The 20,691-nt window shown below is 47.8% G+C and overlaps 1 protein-coding gene across 2 annotated transcripts; it reads left to right on the forward strand.

Annotated features, from left to right (window-relative positions):
• The first annotated feature begins 2,343 nt into the window (after nt 1–2,343).
• On the forward strand, nt 2,344–11,943 carry ZNF641 (zinc finger protein 641). 2 transcript variants are annotated; one of them, XM_080939196.1, is made up of 6 exons: nt 2,344–2,420; nt 4,625–4,833; nt 5,483–5,574; nt 6,540–6,669; nt 7,226–7,348; nt 8,472–11,943. In XM_080939196.1, the coding sequence occupies exons 2-6, from the start codon at nt 4,650–4,652 to the stop codon at nt 9,215–9,217; spliced, it is 1,275 nt and encodes a 424-aa protein (XP_080795322.1). In that variant the 5' UTR covers nt 2,344–2,420; nt 4,625–4,649; the 3' UTR covers nt 9,218–11,943. The 2 variants fall into 2 exon arrangements, with proteins under 2 accessions (XP_080795322.1, XP_080795323.1); XM_080939197.1 differs by having other exon boundaries at nt 6,582–6,669.
• The last annotated feature ends 8,748 nt before the right edge of the window (nt 11,944–20,691 follow it).

The following is a 20,691-nucleotide window of genomic DNA, read 5'->3' on the forward strand; positions in this document are numbered from 1 at the left end:
AGGATAGTATACATAAGTGACCCCCAAACCTCCACCAGAGAAATCTCATAGCTGATAATTACCTGTAGAATGATGGAAGTCTATGGGGGGAGTGACCCTACATTAGATTCCTACCAGAGGGATACATAGAGGCTGAAGTGGCCACCTCTTGTAGCCAGGCAGGACTTCCAGGGAAGGGGAGGGGACATCAAACCACCCACAAAACCTTCACCTCAAAATTTGTCCTGCCTACAAAATGTTCAGGGATAAAGAGAAGCAGAGACTGAGGGATCAGCCAACAATGACTGTCCCAACTTGAGACCCAGCCCATGTGAGAGAGCCAACTCCTGACACTATTAATGATGCTCTGCTATGCTTACAGACAGGAGCCTAACAGAACTGTCTCCTGAGAGGCTTCATCCAGCAGTGGATGGGGACAGATGCAGAGACCCACAGCCAAACATCAGGTGGAGCCCCGGGAATCTTGAGGAAGAGTAGGGGATAGAAGTGAGCAACTTGGAGGGGTCAAGGACATCACAAGAAGACCTACAGAGTCAACTAACCTGGAACTATGGGGACTCACATAGCCTGGGCCACCAACCAGGAAGCATGTAGGAGCTCGACCTAGACCTTCTACACTTTGTACCAAATGTGCAGCCTGATCTTCATGTGGGTCCCCAAACAAGTGGTGCATGGGGCTGTCTCAGTCTCTGTCCTCTGCCATTTAATATTTCCCCCTACTGCCTGGCTAGGCTTCAGCAGGAGAGGATGTATCTAGTCCTGCTGGGACTAGATGTCCCAGGGTGGGGTGGTACCCAAGAAGGCTCCCTTTCTTTGAGGAGAAGAGTAGGGGGTAATGGGGGGGGGAATTGTAAGGATGGGACTGGAAAGAGAGGAGAGGTGGGGAGGGCTGTGATCAGGATGTAAAGTGAATAAAAAAATTTAAAAATTGAAAGCAGGTCAAGAAAAATATTTACTTTGTGTGTGTGTGTGTGTGTGTGTGTGTGCAAGTGTACACAAACCCACGCACATATGCATGCGTTCTTGTGTATAACAAACTCTAAAGATTACTCAGGCAAAAAAGTTTGGAGAGCACTTATCCACAATAGAGGAGTTAACGATAATTGTTTTCTAATAAAGATCGCCTTTATTGTCTCACTAAATAAATAAGTACAGTATTTCCAGGACTGACCCCTAATATGGCTGCCTTCAGGTCAACCATGGCTCTCTTTCCTCTTACCCACGGACTAAACTATACTGTAAGGCCACTTGAGACAGCGGAGGTACCTGGTCCTTTCATAAAAACAAAAAGCAGAGATCCTGTCCCTACTGGTTTTACTCTGTCCACCCACATGCCATGAACGATATGAAAACGCCGTTACTAGAGCTGCAGCACTGGAATGTTACTAGAGTTGGCCTACCCTGGTAGACACATCTCACGTGCATAAATGAAACTTCCTTCCCCGGTTCTGGGGCTGAGGCTAGCTGTTCTGGTCCAACCATCCTCACACATCCCAAGAGCGCTCCCAGCGCTGCCTTCTATACCTGTTCCCAACTGCAGGTCTCCTTTCTTACCCATCCTTCCTGCTCCTCTGTCAGTTCTGAGAGTCTCTGGCCTCCCTGCCAGATACAATCACTTCTCTTTGCTTCTAGCCTAGCTCCGGGTAGATTTAAAAAAAAAAAACAAACAAACAAACAAAAAAAAAACACTACGTATCACATAATTTATGACAGATAGCCTTTGGCACACGCCTCCACTGATAGGCTGTAAGATTTTGCAGAACGGCTGTGATAAAGCGGCGGGAATATGTCATTTACAAGCTACGTTCGTTTTACCATTATCTGTTTTGTAAGTCTTCCTGGTCTTTTCCAGTCTCGTCCATTTTATAAATGTTTTGTGGTAGCCCTGCCCAGCAGAAATGCCTCGTTTGTACTATGCAAAGTCAACACACTTAACCCAGTATAGCTTAAATATTACATTTTTAAAAATCAAGTCTTCAACATGTGCCGGGCACACTTGTAGCCCGTGTCTCCTCAGGTCTGAAGGCAATGTAGCAGCAGCGCCTGCTTCACACAGCACCATCTTGGTGGAGCCAACTTGAAGGCGTCATTGGAAGTCCACTGTCAGGTCTGGTTTGGCTGTCTGTCTGTCTGTGGGGAGGGCTAGCCCGAGGGGAGGATTCCAGCCCTCTTGTCCCGCGGTGGGTGGTCGCTGGCTGTGGGCGGGGCCCCAGGAGTAGCAAAACCCTGGGCTGCTGCGACAAGAGCTTGGGTCCAGCAGTCCCCTCCGCCCGCGCCCGCCCCCGCCCGCACCACGGAGCCCCGGAAGCGGCGGGATTTCCTGTGCCCGCCCCGCGCCGGCCCTGTCGCCTGTCGCTGGCTCTGCGGGCCACGGGCTCGGCCGCGCCGGGCGGGAGGCAACGCCAAGGGGCCGAGCCGGGGTGAGTGGGGCCGGGGTGCGGGCCGGGCGGGCGTGGATTAGGGCGCCAGCCTAGCCGTGGGGACGGTGGCGTCGGTGTCGTGCCCGGTCCCGTCGCTGTCACTAGCATGGGCGTCCCCGCAGCAGCACCCATCTGTCACTTGCTATAGCCCTGGCTCGTGGGAACACGTTTTCTGGTCTCACTTAGCTCGGTCCAGAGTCTTCTGAAATCTGACCCTCCACCCCGGGGTGCTGTGACCCCAAAGAAGAAATCTTACTCTTGCTGTGGGCTCAGGCCGGAGGTGCCACACCCGCGGTGGTGGGGTCACTGAAGCCACTCTCACCCCTGTGCCCTTGGGCCACTTTTTGATACCAGGGCCCTGCTTCTTCTGTCCAATATAAACTCGCTAGGGAAGGGAACAAAAAAAAAAAAAAAAAGAAAAAACTTTAGCAGGTGCCCTGCCTCCCAGATATATAAGCAGGTAACAGGAATGGAAGCTCAAGAACCCAGGCTCCAGCGGACTTAGGATCATCCTGAACTAGGGGAAAGGAAAAACAAAAAAGAAAAAAGGAAGCAGGTTAAGGCTGAAAACCCAGATGCTGGCCTTGCCTAGGAAATGCTGGCAGGTAGACAGTGATTCACACCATCCTTTGCTTGGTTTCTGCTGACATCTCCACAGGTTTTTCTGTCACCATCCAACTGGCCCAGTGGGAAGAAAGGTCCCCCCCCCCAGACTCTCCTTTGAAGGAGATGACGGGAAAGGGGTTGAGACAGGTGTCCCGATACTGAACTGGAGATGAACCTGCTGGGGGGCGGGGGGATTGTATAGGCAGCCAGGGAATGAGGGATGGAGTTGCAGAAGGTTGGTTGGTGCCCTGCCCATCTCAAAGTGAAAAAAAATAACACAGGCGCTGAGATTCAGAGAGCTAATTCTGACTCGCTCTAGGGAGATTGGCCGCTCTGTTTATGTGGGAACAGACCACGGATGACAGAAGTAGGTAGTCATAAAGAAAGTTGTTCTGCAGTTGTTATCAAATGGGACCTATCTTGTTCTAAAAGTGTCCCCCGAAGAAGTACAAACTTGGTCATATGGCCTGTAGGGTTGTTGTAGATCTTTTAAAAAAACAACCCCCTCCCCCAAAAAACAAACAAACAAAAACAAACAAACCCAAAAACCTAACCTAACCTAACCTAAATCTCCTTCTTGTGATCAAAACCTATTTATTCTGTTTGATACATAGACATGTTCACGGGTGGTGTGACCAACTGACCTGTTGCTTGTCAAGCCAAAACGATGTCTGTTGTTCTAGCTTTTCCAGTGACTGTGTTTCCTACCCCTTTCTTGACTGGAATCTCTTCCTGTGGACAAACAAAGGCTTCCCCGTACCATTCTTGAAGCTGGATATATTCTTTATAAGGTGCTGTGACTGGTGCCTGTCACTCACCTCTGCCCACAGGGATGCCGATTCCCTCTCACGCTGTGTTAATAACACGGCCTTCCGGCTTCCTACTTCTCCTTCTCCACGCTCTGATCTTTCCACCGTTCCCAGTTAAACTTTAGCTCCTAGCTGACCCGCGGTTCCAGTTCCCGGTCAGGGCTGCGCTGGATACTTACAGCTTGTCTGTATAGCTGTCCAGGTTTCTGGTCTTCCTGATGTTTATCTCAGTTCTCATTTCCTACGTAAGATCATGGGGTCCCTTCACTGAGCTTTTTCTTAAGGGAGGGCTGTCTGTCTGGTTCAGCTTGAAAGTGAAAGCAGGTACTCATGACAGGCCACGCCCCCTGGGTGGGACTTCTACATCAGCTGATGAAAACGTAATTTCAGGTGGAGAATCTCTAGGTATGATCGCCTCCATCTTTGTTGAGTGGACTCCTTCCTGTGTTTTCAACAAATTCCCTGCCCCGTGGATGATCGAAATACAATGGATACCCTCCGGATTTTCAGGATCGGTCCTTTCTCATTTTCAAGTGACGTTCTTGCAGTTCTGGGGAAGTTCTGTTTATAGCGTGAGGCCTTCAGAATAACAGGGACTTGACGGTGTAGCACCTGTCAGTTCCTGAGTTCCTCCAGGAAGGCTTGGCTCACACCGCGCTCTGCAAGCTCGGCTTCCATTGGGCTTCGCTGACTGTTCCCTGTCCTTAGCCTTGGGAACTGTTCTCAGGAGTTTCCTAGGTCATAGCATCCCCTCCCAGGATGAGTATGTCAGTCACTGACTTGTTCCAGGTCACGGAGTGTGCTTGCTGCAGACATGCTTTCGGAACAGACTGTAGCCCTGGGTGCAGGATGGGAGCCAATGAATGTACAGCTGGATGCAGCGGAACCCCAGTCAGGAAGAGGAACTCAGGAAGAGGGCCCATGGAGGACAGCCCCAAGGCCACTGGAGCACCTTCACTGTGGTCTTGAAGATGAGCCACTGTCCCTTCAGGAGAAGGGTAAGAGCACACGGGTGGGGGGGGGGGGTGGAAGCTCTAGAAGTCTCCTAGTCTCTGCTCAAAAAGCACTAGTAAAAATTCCTAACCTGGCTAGGTGAGGTCGCTCAGGCTTGTAATCTCATCCCTGGGAGGTTAAGTCAGGAGGATTGCCATGAGTTCCAGGGCTACATAGCATGGCACTGTCTCAAACAACAAAAGTTGTCTCTAATTGCCACTGACTGAAGACTATGCCGGGTACCAGATTCAGCCTGTTTTTCCTGGGTCCTGCTGTCCAGCAAGCAGTGAGGTCCCGCATCTTCCAAACTATGTAAACAAGCTCCTTCCATCTCCCACATGGTCACTCCTCCTGCAGGTAAGTGTGTCGTTAATGGTATTGAGCGTGGGAGATACACGGAGTGCTGGGAGACTCGTTGGAGCGCACAGTCAGTGATGTATGTCACACGAGGAACATCAAGCAGTGCCCATCCAAACTGCGGCTATTCTAAATGTCCCCAGCTCCTCGTGAAACTGTTTGAATGGAGGCCTCTGCATCTCTATGTGTGTGTTTGAGTTTTACCCGTGAGCGCAGATTGAGAAGATAAATAGGTCCCAGTGCATCCTGGGAAAGATAAATAGTTCATCTCTGATGGTTCCTCTCTCCCTTCACCAGCTCCGTGTGCTCCCTGGGTTCCTGCGGTCCCCCAGGAGGGGGACACTGGAGACTGGGAAATGGCGGCCGCCCTTCTTGCAGCCGGATCCCAGGTGAGCCGTGCTCCCCTCGTTCTCTCCCAGGGCTGGTGCCGTTGCCTTTCTACAGCCCTGGCATCGTCCCACTGGCTTGCTAGTTCCCGCGAACACTAAGGTTCTGTTTAAGGATGTACAGTGGTGTTCTGTCGGGTGCGTACATTATCTGTGGGACGGGGGTGGAGAGAACTAGTTGACTGGTTCTTTTAGGAAGAAAATCTGAAATCAGGCAGGGTGGTGCCTGCTTGTAATTCCAGTTACAGTAGACAGGGTGGTATAGATCGTGGCGCCTTTAGGAAAGAGAAGGGTAGAAAGGACTATGCAAAGAGCTGGAAAGAGGACATCAGTCGAGAGAGTAGCCGTGGAAAGACAGCAGCGTCGGCAGCGGCGACATTTCAGACCGCTCACCACGTGCAAGCCTTCCGATGTACTTTATACTCCCTAAGTACCGTGAGGACAATGGCTCAGAGAAAGATGGAGGCCTTCAGACAACGCTGCTCGTGTGGGAGGAGCTAAGAGCCATCGGCCTCCAAATTTTGGGTTTACCCACTGCGCACCAGAAGAGACATCATCGGGGTACCAGGGAGGCGGGCATGTTTTGTTTCTATCTTGTTCTGTGGGCAGAGAAGGGAAAGTCAAGTGGAGGGAGGAGGCTGTGGTACGGTCTCCAGGAAAGTAAGAAGAGACGCTGTAGACAGACACCTATTGTTAAGCCACAGGCCGGATGAATCCTGGGACCTCTGACTTCTCATGGTCTCGCTCGCTCGGGAAGCTTCCCTAGCCACTGTACCCACGTTCACTCCTCGGTCTCGTTTCTTTTTCTCTTTAACAAAGCCATGGGCCTTGCCTAGTGAGTGGCCTGTTAGCGAGTTTCCTTTGGGGTCCGGTCTTGCCCTCTTCCCCCGGCCACCTCAGCCCTTCAGAGTGAGGTCGCGTTTCACATCAGAGCAGCTGCTAACCGACATCTGCCTGTCTTGTTTCAGGGCCTAGTAACTATCAAGGATGTGTCCTTGTGCTTCTCTCAGGAGGAGTGGCGGAGCCTGGACCCCTCCCAGACAGACTTTTATGGAGAATACGTCATGCAGGAAAACTGTGGGATCGTCGTCTCTCTGAGTAAGCAGGACCTTAAGTACTCTGGAAAGACGGGGCTGCCTGCTTCTGGGTGTTGGAAATTGCCTGCCTGGGAGGCTTCTCTTAGCAGGGACTCTGTCTAGGCAACAAAGACAGATGTTGGTGCTAAGCCCAGAGGAGGTGAAGAGAAGGATCTCTCTGAAAACAATGCTGAATTGTGGGGTGAAAACTTGAGACTCGTCTCGGTTGGGGATTCGAGGCTCCTTACACAGCCGAGAAAAGGGAAACTGGACCCTCACCCTGGGGAAGGCGAGGGTGCGACAGGTCAGACTTAGCAATGTTAAGGTAAAGTCATGAGCAGAAAGGACGTGGTTGTAGGGTTTGAAGGAAGAGAACTGGTTCGTTGGGAGCGAGCGGGTGGTTTTCTAGAAAAAGGAAGAGGGACGTACTAGGCATCACTGGAGGCTTGTGTCTGTCTTTTTTTTTCTTTTTTTTTTTGTCCTGTCATCTCAGCGAGGAATCTAGGTAGTGGTACGTCCATCAATACAGAACTGCTGTTGAACTAGAGTGTTTGTGTGTTTCCTTTTCTCCTGGACAGGGTTTCCCATTCCCAAACTGGACATGCTTTCTCAGCTAGGAGGAGGAGAAGGAGGAGAAGGACAATGGGTCCCTGACCCCCAGGACGTAGAAGGGAGGGACATTCTGAAGGTCACATATACAGGTGAGGACCTAGAAACACTCCCGAGGGTGTCATCTTTACATGTCTCTGATTTTGTTTTCCAAAAGCGAGTTAGGGTGCAGAAGGTGTGGAAGTCAGGCTTGCGGGGTGGACCTGCAGCCCACAGCCGTGAGACTGTGTGTCTAAGTTATTACCGTTAAATATGCTAACCCCCGGGAACAGTAGGTGAGGGTCAAAGCACGTAATAGGCACTGGAGAGCTGACGCTGGCGGTCAGCATCCGAGTCATCGTAGAGAGGTCTTCTAAATCTGCCCAGTGATGCTGCCAGCGATGGCTGCAGCTCACGCCTTCGCTCTCATTCTCTGCGGAAGTGTGAAGACGGTGCCTAGTAGTGATGAATGATAGTGAATCGTGTAAGTAAATAGGGTTGGTAAATAGTAGTGAGAATGTTTATCATTTACCGAGTGCTTACCAGGAGCAGATATGATTATCTTAAGAAGGAGTTCAGTCTTAACACACACACAGACACAAATAAACACACATATACACAGACACAAATACACACATACACACACAAACATACATACACACACAGCCACAAATACACACACATATACACAGACACAAATACACATATACACACACAAACATACATACACACACATACACATACACACACAGACACAAATACACATATACACACAAACATACATACACACACATACACATACACACACAGACACAAATACACACATATACACAGACATACATACCACACATACACACAGACACAAATACACACACACACAAACATACACACACATACACATACACACACAGACACAAATACACACACATACACAGACATACATACACACACATACACACACATACACACAGACACAAATACACACACATACACACAAACATACATACACACACACACACACACACACACACACATGCAGAGAGAGGAGGGGAGGGAGGTGTCTCAGATGAAAACTAGGCTTTTGAAGATCTCTGCAGCTGCTGTGCTATCCTTGGCTTTTTCCCCCAGACCCTTTGGGCTAACGTTTGGGATCAGACAACGTTCCCTGGGACTTAGATGCTGGGATCCTGTCTTGGGAGTCTTCCTTTTAAGAGCTGCATTCTTCCCTCCCCACAGGAGATGGAGGTGAACCTGCCGGTGATACTCCTGAGCTAGAGGCGGAACCTTCCAGAACCTTATCCAGTATGTCTGAAAATACTGTTCTCTGGAACCCAGGTCAGGTTCCGAGCTGGGAGTCTATGCCTAGGAGCTCCACAGGAATGCCCCTCAGCCCACGTTTTCTTCAGGACGACAGCTTCTCTCATCTACTGGGTACTACAGACACGGATTCTCTCTTAAAGCCACATACGTGCCCTCAGTGTGGGAAACAGTTTGTGTGGGGCTCCCACCTTGCCCGACATCAGCAAACACACACTGGAGAGAGGCCTTACAGCTGCCTCAAGTGTGAGAAAAGCTTTGGGCGGAGGCATCACCTGGTCAGGCACCAGAAAACCCATCTGCATGACAAGCCGAGCAGGTGCTCCGAGTGTGGCAAGAGTTTCCGATGCAGCTCTCACCTGGCCAGCCACCAGAGAGTGCACGCGGACAGCAAGTCCTCCAAGGGCCAAGAGGCCGGAGAGAGTCCTGGGGCTCAGCATGCCCCGCCAGTGCCAAAGTGTCACGTGTGCACTGAGTGTGGGAAGAGCTTTGGCCGGAGGCACCACCTAGTGAGACACTGGCTGACCCATACTGGGGAGAAGCCCTTCCACTGCCCTCGCTGTGAGAAGAGCTTTGGCCGCCGGCACCACCTGGATAGGCACCTGCTGACCCACCAGGGACAGAGTCCAGGGAGCAGCTGGGACAGAGGGACCTCTGCCTTTTGAAATCTGTCTCTTCTGCAGCTATGGTCACATCTGTCAGCCGGTGCTACCAGCAGCCACTGCCAGAGCTGTCCCTCTCCTGTACCCTGAGGACCGGAGTACTTACCACTTCGGCGAGACAACGTGCGAAAGCAGAGTTCTTTGGGCAAAACTTTGGGAAACGGTGCCAAGTATGTGTGTGGCTGCCCATCCTGAACCCACTCTCAAGGGTACAGCGGAACCGGCAGTTGAGGTCCAGTCTTATTGGTTGGAGTCTGTGCAGTACCCGTTCCTAAATATTTACTCTACAGAGAGAGAAAGTGAGAGGGTCCGAGTTAGTATATCAAGGGCTCTGAGAACGTCCACAGCTGATTTCTATTCACGTAATGTTTCCCAAATTTGTTTGGCCCCAGGATCGACTTCAGAGCCCACAGAATGGGTGAACCCATAGAGTATACTTTGGGCCACTGGGCTAAGCTCAAAGGGGGAAACAGGAAAGAGGTGGAGCCTGAGAGCAAGGGGCCAGACATTCTTGTGTGGGTCTGCCTCTCTTCCCCTGTGATTACACGCCTCTCACTCCTGCCTCTGCAAAGTATAGAGGGACCTTTCACTCCCAATTCATATTTCCCTCATCCTGTGTGTGTGTGTGCGCACAAACATACACACACACACACACACACACACACACACACATGCATACACATATGCTCGACATGCACACACATGTATAAGCACACCACATGCACACACACACACACACACACACACACACACACACACACACACACACACGGTTGAGAGGTCAGATTACAGAGCTGAAGAATGAACTTTATACGCCCTAAGTAATCGAGGTCCACACGGAAGGAAAAACTGTCCCCTTGAGCAGAGCTTACTCTTGTCTGTGTTTTGGTGTCCGTGGGTGGATTTGTACAGGCTTTTTGAAGACAGCATGCTCAGTACAAACTGTTCAAGTTAGGTTTTCTAAGAATTGTGTTCTAGGGATAAGGGTGGTGGGGGCAGTGTGAGTTTTGGGTTTTGTTTAAAAGTATTCTGAGGGTAAAGGGAGTCGTGGTGGAATGGTGTAGTAATGGCTTGTGTACAACGTTTTTCTCGGTATCCCTGGGATGTAGTCAGTTGTGTTTATCTAGGTCCGACACTCTGGGAGGAAATTCTTTTTCCCTGCAGAGACAGAAAGGGACAGTGACTTGTGGTTGTTGTTAACCTCAAGCGATGTTGCTGTGGTTTGTGCTGCGTGGGGTTCTGTCTTGTTTTGTTTTTAAGTGCTAAAAACATTAGGGCAGGGGTCACAGTGCTGGGGGGTTATATTTGCGTCACCCTAGTTTGGCTTTCATCAAAGGGAAGACTTGTTGCTGAGCATCTCATTCTCCCAGGAAAAAGAACTCCGAGGAGAAACGGCTGTGGCTTGCCTTAGCACTGTGAGGGTACGGAGTTCCCTGCCGGCGGTGTTCCTCCGGGTCCAGGAGGGGCTGGTTCACGAGTCTTCATTGTTTTTCTTCTTTGTGATTGTGATAACAGACACCTTGCAACTTAACCTCTGTTTAAGAGAAGTTTGGAGTTAGGGAGGCAAAGAAGCCAAGCACGTGAAAGTGAGTGTTTTCAAGGCCCGGGCACTGCCTTTTCTCCTCGAGACATTCATTTTCAAACACACTGTTGGAATTAGCCAGAGAGGCAGAGAGAAGTGATTGTTCAGAGATTGAGTTAATGAGTGCTCTGCTCAGGAAAAGCTGGGTGAGTCAGACAGAGCTCTCGGGGCCTTGGCTCAAGAGGAACTAAAACAGAGTCACTTAGCTGACTAGGCGATTTGGTTATCTGAGCAGCCCAGCTTCCAACCCCTCCCAGAATTAGAATCATTCTAGAATGAGTCTTAGGAGAATGAGAAACCTCCCCCTGCCACTTTGATACAAGTATTTAAGATAAGCCAGTTCTGTGCAAAGCCCTCTATAGCAGAACAGGTTTCAACTTAGAGATCCTTCCGGAATCTGAGAGAAACCAGAATCTCGTTTTACAGAAAAGTGGACGTTTACAACCCACTCATTTGCATATGCATTAAGTGGACTCAGAGCCTGCCCTGTGGCATCTCCAAGCTGGAGGACTGTTGGTAGTGGCCTCTCACACCTTTAACCCCAGCATCGGGGAGGCAGAGGGAGATGGTTTCTAAGTTCTGGATGAGTCAATGCAATATAATGTGATCCTGTCTGAAAAAACAAAAAAAACAAAAAACCAGAAGTTTATCCTGCCTGATCTGTTGTCATGGAGATGATACCTGTGTCAAGAATTATAAGGCAAGGTTCATTAGGTATTTTAAGGACTTAAATACTAGAAGGTGATAGAGATGGGGACAGAGTCAGTCCTACAATGACGAGGCTCCTGCTCATCCTGACTGTACTCTGGTCTTAGGGGACATTGAGTAGCTCACGACTCAGCTCACAAAGCTAGTTTTAAAGCCTTGTGGGAGTTATGTCCCCACCCAACAGACAATACCTCAGAACAGTTTAAACCTCCAGCCTTTATCTACTTGAGTAACTGCAGGGATAGAAAGTGAAGACCCCAAAGGGCAGGTGGGGTTACAGCACCCCAACCGAGAGGCAGCACAGAGTTCAAGGGCTTATCCCCCACCCCGAAAGGAACAGTCCTTTGGCTCATTTCTGATGTATCATTGTCTTTTCTACCTCGGTCCAACACCAACCCCTTTGGACAAATAATAAAACAAGCAACAGCCATTAAATGAGTGAACGGGTTTGAGTCTTTACAGAGGAAGTCAGCCTCGGATTTTCACTTCCTCAACTCTCGGAAGTTGTGACCAAAAAGCCTTGTGACCACAGCCTCCCCTTACACTTTAAAGATTTTATGTGTATGCGTGTTTTGCCTGAATGTATGTATGTGCGCCATGTATGTGTGCCTGATGCCCTCCGAGGTCGGAAGTGGGCAGTGAATTTCAGTGAGCTGTTTTTATCTATCATGTGGGTGCTGGGAATCCAGGTCCTCTGTAAGAGCAACGAGTGCTCTTAAGAGTGGAGCCATCTTTCCAGACCTGCCGTGTTAGCCCCTTTAGTTAAACATGTCAATTTTTTCTTTAGGCAAGCTGTAAAACAGGGAAGTCCACCTGGAGGAGCCTCTGGGTTTCCCATCCATGGCTTGGCTTCACAATTCTGGGTTTCTGCCCCTTCGCATTCTTCTGGAGAACCCTTATACAACCCACGGTCCCAAAGGGTGTTGTTTTATCCAGGGTCTTGGCATTTTAAACCACATGGAAGCCCTTTTTCCCCTGCTAGAGCGGTGCTGTTTTCAGGGGACGTACAGGTGCCATAGTTTGGGACAGAGCCTCTCCCTTCTTAACACACCTACAAGGAAACCACTGTACCTTGTTTCCACCAAGGACAGTATGAGCCCAGCCGCAGACCTGGAGGTTCCTTTTATCTCTGTTCAGGAGATCACATTGAATAGGTGCGTAAGACATTTCCTCGTATAGCGCACTTGTGTGCGATACCACATCGTGGGTCCCAAAATGTGGTCTTTGGAGCCCAACAACCAGTTTGGGTTTTAGTTTGGTTTGTATTGTTTTGTTCTGTTTATTTTAACATGCCCTCCGGAACTGAGCACCCTCTGACTGGAGATTCAGATCTGAGCGGTGATACTTCAACCTCTGAATGGACCAGCACACTCAGGGAGCTCATCCTGGGTTCTGTCCCCGAAATCCCTCAGTCCCCAAGAGCTAGTCACCAACTTCAGCCGAGCTCTCTGGTAATTGACTGGGTATTTCAATATCTTATATTTCACACTGAAATAAAGGGGAGGAGATACAAAAAACAAAAACAAAAACAAAAAGCAAAAATGCCTAACTCTGCATCTCAGGCTCCGCCCCTCTTTTCATTACCCCTCTTGTCCACACCTCAGGCTCCGCCCTCTCCCTCCTCCAACTCTTTTGTTTCTCCCACAGGCAGCAGCACCCTACCTGCTTCCTTCTCGATTTGGTTGTTCTCGCTTCTGTTGAGTTTGTTTTGCCTGAGCAATCTCATTCCTTCCTAGGGGTATTTATTCTGCCCCATTTCTGTCCCTGCAAACCTAATTTCTCTGTTTCTGGCTAATTCCAACCACTCCACCACGATCCCAGCCCCCTGCCTCCTGCCAAGTCTTCTCCCCCACCCCCACCCTGCTCCTTTCTCTTTCCTTTCTCTCAGTCTTGCTCCCTCTTCTTTCTACTGGATTCAAACTCTCACCCACCTTGAGCACTGCTTGCCTCTGCCTGCCTTGGCTCAGCTCTTTCCCGCCTTTTCCCAGGTGCTTTTCTTACCTTTCAAATGCATTTCTCACCGGTTTGTTGTTGTTGTTGTTGTTGTTGTTGGCAAGGTGGGGGTGGGGGTCAACTTGTGTTTCCTGAGTCTCAAACTGTGCTCCGGCACAGAAGCAGGGAGATGGACTAGAACTTAGTATAGGAGCAACATATCCAAAGAAGAACAAATCCGAGAGATTTAGTGGCTGAGGAATTCATTCATTTTTTTCAGATTTTTTTTTTTTTAAACCATCGTATTGTGTCGAGGGAGGACAGAGCGGGAGGTTGTGTGTCAGTCTGGACAGCCCCCAGTTGCCCCTCCAAAACAAGCCTCCGCCCTGCCCTATTCTGCTCAGCTTCGGTGCTGCTGTCTCGGAGACCAGTTCCACCGGGTGCCGCAGAGGCAGGACAAGAGTGGGTGGGACCCTGGGCTTCCTCAGTCTGGGACCTCTCTGCGAGTGCCCACTATGCCTTTGTGGAGAGAGTGGAGCCCGAGGTGATGACTGATCTCTCGCCACGTTCGCAGAAACTGGATGTTTTCCGGAAGCTAAATGGACGGACACAGGTGGGGTTAGGGCCTAGAGAGAGCTGGCTCTGGGGTTGCTTTGAGTGGGGTCGGGCAGGGACTGAGGGGCTGATGGTTGTCCCAATAATGTGTTGTTTTGAGACCAAGCCTCAGGGCTGCAGACAGTACTGCCTAGCCGCTTGAGCGGAGCCTAGGGGCTTTGGGACTCTGACACTATAGAGAGAGAAGCCTCTACACCACTACTTAAAGGGGTGTGCCTTGGAGTTTTCTAGTACCAGTAAGAGCAAAATCACAAGTCATGGTTGTCAGCTTGACTACATCTGGAATTAATTCTAGAACTCAAGAGGCTGATATCTCAAACAGATATTTTTCTTCACTGGACCCACTTTTTTTATCAAGATCTTTTGAGGCAGGAAGATTCACCTTTAATCTGGGCCATGCCTTCTGATGGCGGCCTACAGGGAGGACACGGAAGAAGGACGCTCACTCTCTCTACTTGCTCTCACGTTGGCAAATCTATCATTTCCTACTCAAGTCTTAGAGCCTCCTTCAGGACTCTGGCTGAGACACCCAGCTTCGTGGACTGGAAAAAATTACTGGATTCTTGGATTTTCCATTGGTAGTCATTGTTGGACTACCTGAGCCAGAGTCTGTAAGCCACTCTAATAAAGGTGTTTGTGTGTGTGTGTGTGTGTGTGTGTGTGTACATATTCACACACGCACACATTTTGTCAGTTCTAGATAACCTTCTAGATAAATTATAAAGGTGAATTCATCAGAATAACAATTAAAAAAACAGAAGAGAGCATTGTATTAACTCAAGTTCTAAAAGAACCAAAATGCCAACCCGACTCCCTTACCCAGTAAAGCTTCTGCTAAAGTTGAAGTGGAAAACGCCAGTCTCAAGCTTTCCATAGCCATGGCCTTAACTCCTTAACCAAAAGACATAGCTCAGTTGAAAGACTTGAGAGAAAACCCCACCTTCCTGTCATCTATAAGAAAATCATCTCACGTTTTGAAGGTGAACAGATGAAGACATTCTTTCAAGCAAGTTGGACCAGAAGGCAAGCAGACACTGCTGTGATGATATCGGACAAACTAGACGTCAGATTAAAATTAAGAGCGACAAATAAGGCCATTTCATCCTGCTCAAGGGAACGATTAACTAAAAAGACGTTACAACCCAAAATTCTGGTACACCCAGTCTCACAAAAGTCATACTAGTGGACTTCAAGACATAATTTATCCTGGATTCAGCAACAGTAGATGGTTTCAACAGTACACAGCCCATCTGGACAGAAAAAAAAAAAAAAGATAAAATAATTCACTTGAGAAATTGGTTAATCCATCTGCACCATGAAAAGATGTCGGTACCTTAGTCACCTCACAGAAAACCATCAGAATTAATGACATCATCTATCCTACATGCTGCCCCCATAGAACGCTTGGTGGGCTTGTACCTTGGGTGCTTACTCCATGCATTTGTGGCCTGGTTATAAATAGGACTGAGGATTTTTATGTTCTAGCATAGCTTGTACCCAGAGTGACGTATTACTCTGGAGAGGGGCCAGCGCCGCCTCTCCCTTGCTGAGCTTCAGCTGAAGGAAAGGGGGGTGTAAGTAAGGAGGCGCCCATGCCATGGCTCGTACAAAGCAGACTGCCTGAAAATCCACCGGTGGTAAAACACCCAGGAAACAACTGGCTACAAAATCCGCTCGCAAGAGTGCGCCCTCTGCTGGAGGGGTGAAGAAACCTCATCGTTCCAGGCCTGACACTATGGTACTCCGTGAAATCAGATGCTATCTGAAGTCCACTGAACTTCTGATTCACAAGCTCCCTTTTCAGTGTCTGGTGTGAAAAACTGTTCAGGACTTCAAAACAGATCTGCGCTTCCAGAGCGCAGCTATCGGGGCTTTGCAGGAGGCAGGCGAGGCCTGTCTGGTTGGCCCTTTCTGAAGATACTCTGGAGAGAATGTCATCAACCAGCTAGCACCTCCAAACAGTTGGGTTAAAAGGGTAGCCGCTTCTGCTGTGTTACTAGGGTCTCTCCTTGGCATAGGGCTAGCCTGAGCTAATGGTATAGGGGCCTCCAAGATAAAAATTACAAGGCCCTATGAATGGCGACAGATGCAGATATACAGGAGATGGGAAAGTCCTTCACGGCCCTGCAGGATTCCCTGTCCTCCCGGGCAGACGTCATCTTACAGAACAGAAGAGGCCTAGACTTGCTGTTTCTCCAGCAGGGAGAACTCTGTGCAGTCATAGGTGAGGAATGGTGTTCCTATGTTGACCACTCAGGGGTGGTCAAGGAATCCATGGCCTTAGTCAGAAAGACACTACACAAGAAGAAGAATAGAGAGAGAACAGTTGCAGGTTGGTATGAGTCCCTCTTCAACTGGTCTCCTTGGCTGACCACCCTTGTCCCTGACCTGATGGGTTCCCTTAACCTACTGATGTTGGCCTTGACTTGTGGTCCCTATGCCAGCAATGCTTTAGTTAAGTTGTTAAAGAACAGATTTCCACCGTTCAACTGATGATTCCCAAACAATACCAGCCCATAGAAACCTCTCAAGGATATTAGATGGCTCATTGCTGAAGGGGGAATGAGGCAGGCTGATTCCATGACAGGCTTTAAATTGGAAATTCAGGAGATTAGGCCTCATTTCTGTTTCCAGAACTGGGCAAGTCCAGGCAAGTCAGTTACTGGCAAACAAACAAACAAAACCAGGCCTCATACATCCATTCAGAAGCTGCCCTGGCACTGGTGGCTGGAGGCAAGGGCAATGAGTCAGCAACAGTTTCCAGACTTCCCCAGCAACAGTTTCCAGGCCCCCCATCCCCCAGCAGTGGTTCTGAAATGTTCCTAGAACAGATTAAGAAAAGAGTCACCTACCCCTCCCCAGAATTCCCCTAATGTGCTTTAAGTCAGGACTGCAAGCTCACTTGGGTACCTCCATCTGGGTAGATGATAGATCCCAGCATGCTGGACTTGTGTAGAATAAAATGCTGTTTTGCATAAACAAACAAACATGAACAACCAAAAAAAAAAAAAAAAAAGCCTTTCCCAGAAGCCAGCAAACCTATTGAGTTAGGGCCCTAAGAAAAACAATTTAGCTGAAGCACAAGAATTCAAAATTGCAATTATAAATATGTTCAAACACCTTCATGATAACTCAAACATAAACAGTTCGATGAAACAGTGAAAAAACTTTAAGACATGGAAGGAGAAATTAAGGAAGAAATGGAATCATCTAAGAAAACATAAGCTAAAATGAAACTGGAGATGGAACACTGGTGATTTTAAACAAATGCCCTGGAGATAAGCCAAGAGATTCAAAGCCATGAAAGAAAGAATTTCAGTTCTTGAAGATAAGATAAAAGAAATAGATTCAGTCCAAGAAAAGGTTAGATTCAAACATATCTAGGCATAAACATCCAAGAAATATGGGACACTACAAGAAGACTGTACTTACAAATAATAAGGCTCCAAGAAGGAGGAGAAATCCCAGTCAAAGACACAGAAAATATCTTTAACAAAGTTATAGAAGAAAACCACCCCATTCTCAAGAAAGAGATACCTTAAGCTACAGGAGGAATACAGAATGCCAAACACATGGGACCCAAAACTCCCAACTGCACATAATAATCAAGTCATTAAAGGAAGGAAATTAAACCTGCCAGGGAAGGAAGGACTCTACAGAACACTGGAAGGCAGGCCTATTCGAATAGCATGAACTTTTCAGTGGAGATCATGAAAGATAGAAGGGTTAGGTTGATATTCTACGAGCTCTAAAAAGCAAAAGATTCCAACCCAGACTACCATACCTAGTCCCACCGAAAAAAAAATTTACACACTGACAGAGAAAGAGAAAAAAATTAAGCAATTTCTGTGTACAGATCAAGCTACATAGAAGGCAGTAGATGAAAAACTTAAGTTTGGAGTGAAGTTAACTATAGTAAAGAGGACATAAAGAATAAATAACATTAGAACAGTCAAAAGAGGAGGAGGAAAAAACAACAAAATAACAGGAATTAACAAACACTGTGCATTAATAACTCCCAACACCAAAAATCTCAATACCCTAATTATAAAAACATAGACAAACAGATTGGGTTAGAAAGCAGAAGCCATCTCTCTGGTGCGTGCACCCTACCAACAAGAATAGGTGGTCACCCAGGATAAAAAAACTGAGAATTCCAACCAAATGGAACCAGGAGGCAGGCAGGCACAGCTACTTTATAACTAATACGATGGACTACAAACCAACAATAACCAGAAGGCATTGGGACGAGCACTACATTCTCATCAAAGGAATAAATCCTCCAAGAGGATGTTGCGATTCTAAACACATATACATATGCACCAAAACCAAGGGCACCCAAGTTCATAGAGGAATCACTACTACAGCTAAAATCACATATTGGACCCTCATACAGGGATAGTGGTTGACGTTAGTACTCCACTCTCTCCAATAGACAGGCCACCCAGACAAAAGCTAAACAGAGAAATGCTAAATGAAATCATAAACCAAAGGGACCTGACAGACATCACAGAACATTTCACACAAGCAAATGCAAAAAAAAAAAAAAAAAAAAAAAAAAAAAAGTAGATTTTTCTTCTTGGAAGCTTGGAGAACCTTCTCCAAAACTGACCACATATTAGGGTACAAAGCCAATCTCAACATACATAAGAGAACTGAGGTAGCATCCTGCATCCTATCAGACCATGAATTAAAGCAGGATTTCAACAACAACAACAGAAAGAGAAGAAAATATACACACTCCCAGAAACCCCAAAGACAAAGAATGCATCAAGACAGAGATCAAGATGGACATTAAATACATATGCACCAAAACCAATGAAAATAAAAGCAGAACATAACCGAATGTGTGGAACATGATGGTGGCAGTTCTTAGGGGCAAGTTCATAGCGCCGAGTGCCTACATCAAAAACTGGAGATATCTCCATCAGTGACTTCTCAGGGCATCTTAAAGCTCTAGAAGTGCAAGAAACAAACAATACAAGGAATCAACAAGACGAAGGAGAACATCAACAAGATTGACAGATCTTAGCCATATTTCCTAGAAGAGAAAAAGAGAGTTGTAGATTGACGTTAAGGTGATATATGATTGGACAGTGGAGAGGTAGGCGGAGAAAGGGGAGGAAAATGGAAGAGGGGGCAGAGAGAGGGAAGAAATCAAGATGGAGCTCGAGAAGGATGAGCTGGATCCAGGTGGACTTAATTGGCGTTACATAGATATGAGTATTTTAAGGGATTCTATAGGTCTTTTATCTCGTATAGCAGGGCAATTTGTATCTTTGTCCATTGGATATAATCTTATTGTGTAGAGGGTTTGTGGATTGAAAATTTAATATATAAACCTACCGTGAAAAGCTATCGGGCTTTAGAGACATGTTTATGCCCGGCGGTGGAAGAAAGAAAGTACAGGGGTGGTCATATCCTCCCGGGACAGAAGTAACAGGGCGGGCAGAGTGAACTGTCTGGGAAGGGAATCGTGTGGAGAGGGCAGCTTTTGGACTGAGTGACAGAGTCTGTGTGCTTGGCTCCATACTAGAGTGGCATCCACGGAGTAAGACTGTGGGTGGGGGGGAGGTGGATAAAGAGATAAGCCTCTATTTAATATTTACTGCAACTGAGAGTCAAAAGAACGATTCTCAGGGAAACACACACACACACACACACACACAGAGAGAGAGAGAGAGAGAGAGAGAGAGAGAGATAAGCAGGAGTACTGCTATCCCTGATTCCAAGTTATACTACAGAGATAGATAAGGTAATAAAAACAATATGGTCTTAGCACATGCCTTACTGTTTCCGTTGCTGTGAACAGACACCATGACCAAGGCAAGTCTTATAAAGAACAACATTTCATTGGGGTTCACCTACAGGTTCAGAGGTTCAGTCCATTATATTCAAAGCAGGAAGCATGGCAGCATCCAGGCAGGTAAAGTGCTAGAGGAGCTGAGAGTTCTACATCTTGTTCCAAAGCAAATAGAAGACTGTCTTGCATGCAGCTAGGAGAAGAGTCTCATAGCCCACCCCCACAGTGACACACTTCCTCTAACAAGGCCACACCTCCCAACAGTACCACTCCCTATGGGCCAAACATATTCAAACCACCAAAACACATAAACAGACTCATGGATCAATGGAATCAGATTGAGGACCCAGACATAAATCCTCACACCTATGGACACCTGGTTTTTGATAAAGAAGCCAGAAGTACTTATTACTGGAATACACTGGGGGGCGGGTAGAATCTTTAACAGGATGACTGCATTGAGAAGATCCAAATAGGTCTATACTTATCATCCTGCACAAAACTCAACTCCAAATGGACCAGAAACCTCAACATGGAACTACATAAGCCAAACCTGACAGAAGAGAAAGTGGGGAATAGCCTTGAACTCACTGACACAGGAAAAGTATTTCTGGACGAAACCCCATTAGCCCAGGGAAAGACAAATTGAAACTACTTCAATATTTTACCTTGCACCCATTGGAATGATTAAGATCAATAAGACAAAAAACAGCCAGCTCCAGCTGGGGGAGCACGTAGAGTAACAGGAGCACTCGCCATCTGTTTCTGGTGGGAGTGAGAACTTGTACAGCCATTATAGAAGCCAGTAGCAGCTCATTGGAAAGACAGGAGTCAATC

The sequence above is a fragment of the Micromys minutus genome (genome assembly GCF_963924665.1).
Source record: "Micromys minutus genome assembly, chromosome: 27".
In the NCBI taxonomy this organism is placed as follows: domain Eukaryota; kingdom Metazoa; phylum Chordata; class Mammalia; order Rodentia; family Muridae; genus Micromys; species Micromys minutus.